Here is a 6,000-nt window from a genome sequence, read left to right as displayed (position 1 = left end):
CTTAGCGGGCTGGATCGGGCCGTGTAATTTTTTTTTTAAAGTAAATTTTGTTTTTCTTATTCAATGTTATTGATACTTAAGTGTTTGCAAACTTTTAAGGCTTAGAATTAAATTTTGAAGTTTAAAGTTTTAAATTTGAAATTTGAATTTTATAATTTTAAAATTAAAATTTGAAAGTAAGTGGCTACAAAAAATTATTTAATAAGACCAAGCATGCTATAAGCTCCTAAACACCACGCTGGCTTGTCTGAAATTGTTGTTAAATGCAAGAGGGGGACAAATAATTGGATTCTTCAATCCTTCTTTATAGACCAAGGAAATTACAATACTAGTAAATGAAGTTAAAGGGAAAAAAGAAAGAAAGTGAAGACAGAAACAAGACAAGTTGGGTTATGAATGAATTTAACTCTCTTAACTAAGCTACATCTAAAATGTAGCACACTAATAATCACAAAGGTTTTCTAGCAATCTTGTGTCTCTCTGCAAAAACACCATATTTTTATTTCCCCTAACTTTCACTCAGCTAGTAATTCCATCTCAGAAGTTGGGACCTGCAGCCAGTATCTGCTCAGTCAGATTGTTATCAGCTCCAATCTTGTAGTTTGCGAACACCTCAAAGTTCTTCCTAAACAGACCTCCCAGCTTCATGAGAGTTTCCTTGTACGCATTCTTGTCCGGCCACTGGAACATAGATAAAATATTTCAAGAACCTTGTATGTTAAAATGTACTGATCGTTTTTTTACACTGTCAGCGTATATAAATTGAGTCGTTTGAGTGAAACAGAGTTAGTTACATGGAGTAACTTACAGTGTTCACTGGATCCAGAATCTGTGAAGGAACTCCCTCAAGTTCACTTGGGATTTCAAGCCCAAACACCTCAGTTTTTGTGTAATTTGCTTTCAAAAGTTCTCCTGAGTGGATGGCATCAATGATCTTTCTTGTGTATGCTAACTTAATACGACTACCTGATCCATAGCTGATTATAATATAGAAAGTTCATTAGCTAAGTCTAATTACATAAGTAGAATTAATACATGTTTGTGGTTAGAGTGCTTATAAGTTATAATACCTTCCACCTGACCATCCAGTGTTCACAAGCCATCCGGTAGCTCCATGTTTCTGCATTTTCTCAGCTAGCATTGCTGCGTATTTTGTCGGATGAAGCATTATAAATGCTGCACCGAAACATGCTGAAAATGTCGCTGTAGGCTCCTTAATTCCATCCTCGGTTCCTGCCACCTGTTTGAATTATTAAAAATATTATCTTTACCTCTTGTATAAAGATTCTATACATTGTCAGTCTATATGTGTATACCAAAGCTGTGTAGCCACTAATAAAGTGGTACATTGTTTGTGCCAAGTTCAACTTGCTGACTGGAGGGAGCACACCAAACGCGTCACAGGCGAGGAGAATGACATTTTTAGGATGAGGACCAACACATGGTATTTTAGCATTGGGGATGTATTCAATTGGATATGCTGCCCTTGTGTTCTCTGCAACCAAAGCAATCCATTAATAAAGCCATAAATCAACATAAACTGATTCAAGACTTCTGATATGCCAGCACTAGAAACAATGACATTAGTTGAGATATAACTGTTGTTTGATTAAACAGATGCACAAGAGACTAACATATATTCAGTTATACCTCTCTATAACAGCATACCTATATAACACTTCACTATAAAAGCCAAGCTATTTTCAGAACCAGATTCATGTTATGTTATAATATATGTTCTCTATAATAGCAATTTGCTATAACAGCCAAAAATATCCGGAACAAATGAAGTTGTTATAGAGAGCTTTGACTGTATTATTTTTTCGGACGATACAATATTAATGTACCTGTTACAGATTTGTCCGCGTAGTCCACTTCCCGAGTATGTTCTTCAAAAACCACATTTTCCAACACTGCACAGAACAAGAAAACATAACATCACTTGCTGACACTGGAAATTCTTTAAGTAAATAATGTTTACATGATCAGGTAATCAGTATATTACCGGTGCCAAACTTGATGGCATTCCAAATATCAGGCTCCTTCTCCCTTGACAAGTCAATGCATTTTGCATAACAACCACCCTCAATGTTTGAAACACCATGATCACTCCAACAGTGTTCATCATCTCCGATTAGGTATCTATTATGGTCTGTCGACAACGTAGTCTTCCCCGTTCCTAAAATAAACGTGTCCAAAAAAAGAAACAGTTGTTACAAAGTTAGAAAACCAGAAAAAATCTTGCTGCTCCTCAAAAGAGATGACCAATCCCTTCAATATCTTTTACACCATCAAGTTAAAATGACTTATAACAATAGGTAACTGTCTATAGTAAATCTAATTTGATAACCTACAATATGCAGGTAAATAACCTGTTATAACCGGTTAAAATACATTGATAACGTGAAAATTCCTTACCTTGTCAGTGTATATAAGTTAAATTCATACCTGATAATCCAAAGAAGAGGGCTACATCTCCTTCTTTTCCCATATTGCAGCCAGAATGCAGAGAGAGAATCTGGCGCTTGGGCATTAAATAGTGCATTAGACTGAAGAGACCTTTCTTCATTTCCCCAGCATACTGTGTGCCAAGGATGACCATTTCTCTCCTAGCAAGATTAATGTCTATGCTAGTGGAGGAAGTCATATAGTGGGTGTAACGATTACACGGGAATTTCCCAGCATTGTATATTGTGAAATCCGGAGTACCAAAATTCTCTAGCTCTTCAGGAGTGGGTCGGATACACCTGTCACCCACGCAGTTATTTTTTACATATACTGTAAGTGTATATAAGTTAAATCCAATTTAAATATACATAACACCCAGTTGCTATAGCAAAGGACACTTGTTTGGGAGCCTATAAAACAAAGGAACGCGGAAATAGAAAGTTAAAGAATCATGATTAAGTGCTTACATGTTGTGCATGAATAAGGAGTGATAGGCTCTGGCAGATACAATTCTAACTTTGATACGATTGTTTGGATCCCAGTTGAGAAACTGATCGTTCACGAAAACCTGAAATATAGATAACATTTCTTTAACATATGACAGTCTAGTTAAGTTGCAAATATTAGCCCGCACTGTGCTAATATTTGCAACACACTATATACACGTATGTCTGTTATATACTATAATCTTGACATTAATATGGGTGGTATGATTTGGATAGCGACAGCTTAAGAGGTCTTTTCCGCGTTAAAGATTGATTATAATAGTAGACTCAATTAGGAAAGTACAATCTAGTATGAATCATGTAAATACCTTCTCCAAAGAGCAAAGATAATCAACGGCTCTTTCTCTGTTGATTAAGAAAGTCTGTTCGTCCATTTCAATGTTAGGTGAGCCCCTTTTGAAAATCATAATATAAAGATGACGTTAGAAAATGCCCAATACCAATTAAACATATATTTTATGAAACTAAACCATCTTTGCCATCAGGCAGAAGCAATTGAACTTTACACTATGATGGTTAGGATCCCTCTGAATGAATGAATAACTTTTTTGTAGGGAGTGCACCACTCCTTAGTGGGTCGAGCCAGCTTGAATCCAGATTAGTCGGGCTAGTGAGTTTTGAATGTGTAATGGTTATCCAAAAACAAAGAAACAGATGAACTTACTTTCCCCACCAAAGTTCATTTGCAGTGGTTTCATCCTTAACAACGCGCTTGTCTCTTGGGGATCGGCCAGTTTTGGCTCCAGAAAGTGTGGCCATAGCACCACTTGATGTGATGAATGAGCCCTTTTCATTCTGGATTGCTTGCTCATACAGCTCTACAAAAGGCAGATACAAATGTGATTTCTGTATTCAAACTTTAATCAAATGTCAAAATGACAAAACAGTGATCAATAGCTAAAACATGAAAAATAGAAGTTAAAATACTTAAATGCAAACTGGTAGAAAAGTACTAGTCAAAAGCAATAATAGTTGCTCTTGAGAAGCAAATGAAGATGAGTTAACTACCAAGTCCTAAAGAAAAAAGTTTGACTCTGCAATAGTAATATCATATCAAATGAAACAGAGATACAGTATACTAAAGTGAGGGATATTTAGCTTCTATCGTACATTGAAAATGTATTTTTACCTACTACAACAAGTTACTTATTTTATTTTTCTCAAGTGTTAAATATAATTAAGTAAAAAATAAAAATCATTCATCTTTAACAAATTAAATTTTTACATAAAGTGGTCACACAATTCAATATGTTGTCGGAGGCCTCTGTCTTCAATTCTCACCACCAAGTTAGAACGGCATATGAGAAGGCATGCTGAAGATATAATAAAGTAAATAAAAGTATATTGTCATGACATCTTAAACTTGTATACGAATTGGTTACGCAATTTAACTATTACCAAATCAGGTTCTTTTTAACAATTACCTGTAACATTAACCTGATTGTATTAAAAAAAACCTACACCGCCGGTGTACAAAAGCTAAACTCGGATGGGTTTGAATCAAGAAGGTGAATAAGACAAGAGAATTGGTCGAATCATGTAGGAATAGAGAATTAATTACCAGCAGGGGAGAGATTATAGAGGATGTGAGTGAACTTGAGAGAACTGTCAGTAATGTTAGGTGCTGCAGTGTGTTTATGCTGAGAGGTTTGCACCAACTTGGGCGTCTCCGCCCTACTTGCAGGGTCTCCTTTCACAACCTTTGGTCCCGTCTCCCTTGTTAATGATGCCAATGATGCACTGTTTTTATGCCCATGCAACAAAAAAGCCACAACATTTAGCAATAAACAAGATTTGACTTTAAAGTTTCTCGCATTAGCAATATAAAGGCATTAATGCACGAACCGTAGAAGCATCCATTAATACTTACATTAGGGTAGGCTGTATACATCACACCCTTAGGGTGCGACGCTTTCCAGCAAGATCCTAAATAAATGCGGAATAATGCTTTGTGCACTTGGTTGCCCCGGTATAAAATGTATATACAATAGAATCCTAGGATTTTACCTGATGGATTGGAGTTGTTGTTTCTGTCGCTCGACTTCAGTAGTGGGGATGCCAAAGGCACTCTGAATATCTTTGATAGGGGTATTGGGTGCAGATTTCTTCTTCTGAAGAGAATGCAACTCGTCCTCTGTCTGAGCTTTCACTGGAACTGCGCTATCATCGTGGCATATGATCTTATCTTCTTTCCTCTTCTGTGTCTCGATCTTTGCCAGCCCATTGCCATTGGATGCCATTCTTAATTACTACTTACCTGCACATCAACCATAATTAAGAGAATATAATTGCGTCATTATTTTCATTAATATTAACTTATTTTTTCAAGTGTTTTGCTTTAGAAAAGTGGACATTATTTACGTTTTCAAGAGTATATATAATGCATGTTATTGCATGCATATATATATGGGAAGAATTCAATGGTTGTATATACTGTACAAAGATGGGAAGAAAACTAACCAAGGATCAGAGAAGAAGATGGGGAGATTGTGATGTCGATGTCTAAATGCAGTGAGAAGTTCCAATAAGGAAATGAAGAAATGAAAACGTGTGACATTTGGGCTGCTAATCTCTGTAATTTATAGTCCTAGCACATCTTAGGCCTAAACCTTGGTCTAAGTAGTCATAGTTAATTAGCGGCTAAAAAAAGGGAATACTTGTCAACATAAAATTTCTGAAACCAAAATAATAGTAAAACGAATGGTGAAGAATAAAGCACATCTATTTTAGATTATGGTAAAATTAGTGGATCTAGGGATAGGAGACGAAGCACTCGGTAACTGAATATATGTACTTTATCCACGCACCCATCGCTTTAAAATTTGATCACAAAGAAAACAACTTACTTCACTCAATTATTTATTTTAAGTCATTTAGAGGTGTTGAATATTTAGAATAGAAGCTAAGGTAGTATTGCAGGTGGGTATTTCAAAAGAGTTTAAGTTATATATGCACCGGCATTATGGATAAGGAATTTTCTTACCTATCCAAAAAATATCTATAGATAAGCCTTTTTAAAATATGGGATTTGATCTTAAAATAAGAT

The 6,000-nt window shown here is 35.7% G+C and overlaps 1 protein-coding gene across 3 annotated transcripts; it reads right to left on the bottom strand.

Annotated features, from left to right (window-relative positions):
• Positions 1-273: 273 nt before the first annotated feature.
• LOC104114734 (phosphoenolpyruvate carboxykinase (ATP) 1-like) lies at positions 274-5,516 on the bottom strand. 3 transcript variants are annotated; one of them, XM_070192150.1, is made up of 14 exons: positions 5,415-5,516; positions 4,962-5,211; positions 4,516-4,694; positions 3,619-3,772; positions 3,263-3,347; positions 2,916-3,016; positions 2,449-2,747; positions 2,006-2,179; positions 1,848-1,913; positions 1,317-1,495; positions 1,071-1,240; positions 809-977; positions 528-681; positions 274-433 (listed from the first exon to the last, which is right to left on the bottom strand). In XM_070192150.1, the coding sequence occupies exons 2-13, from the start codon at positions 5,192-5,194 to the stop codon at positions 538-540; spliced, it is 1,953 nt and encodes a 650-aa protein (XP_070048251.1). In that variant the 5' UTR covers positions 5,195-5,211; positions 5,415-5,516; the 3' UTR covers positions 274-433; positions 528-537. The 3 variants fall into 3 exon arrangements, with proteins under 3 accessions (XP_070048251.1, XP_070048250.1, XP_070048252.1); XM_070192149.1 differs by having other exon boundaries at positions 4,962-5,203; positions 5,415-5,489; XM_070192151.1 differs by having other exon boundaries at positions 1,419-1,495; positions 4,962-5,203; positions 5,415-5,489.
• Between the last annotated feature and the right edge of the window lie 484 nt (positions 5,517-6,000).

This window comes from Nicotiana tomentosiformis, chromosome 12 (assembly GCF_000390325.3).
Source record: "Nicotiana tomentosiformis chromosome 12, ASM39032v3, whole genome shotgun sequence".
Taxonomy (NCBI): domain Eukaryota; kingdom Viridiplantae; phylum Streptophyta; class Magnoliopsida; order Solanales; family Solanaceae; genus Nicotiana; species Nicotiana tomentosiformis.
The sequence above is the reverse complement of the archived record's forward strand: the minus strand, read 5'-3'. Positions and strand labels throughout refer to the sequence as shown.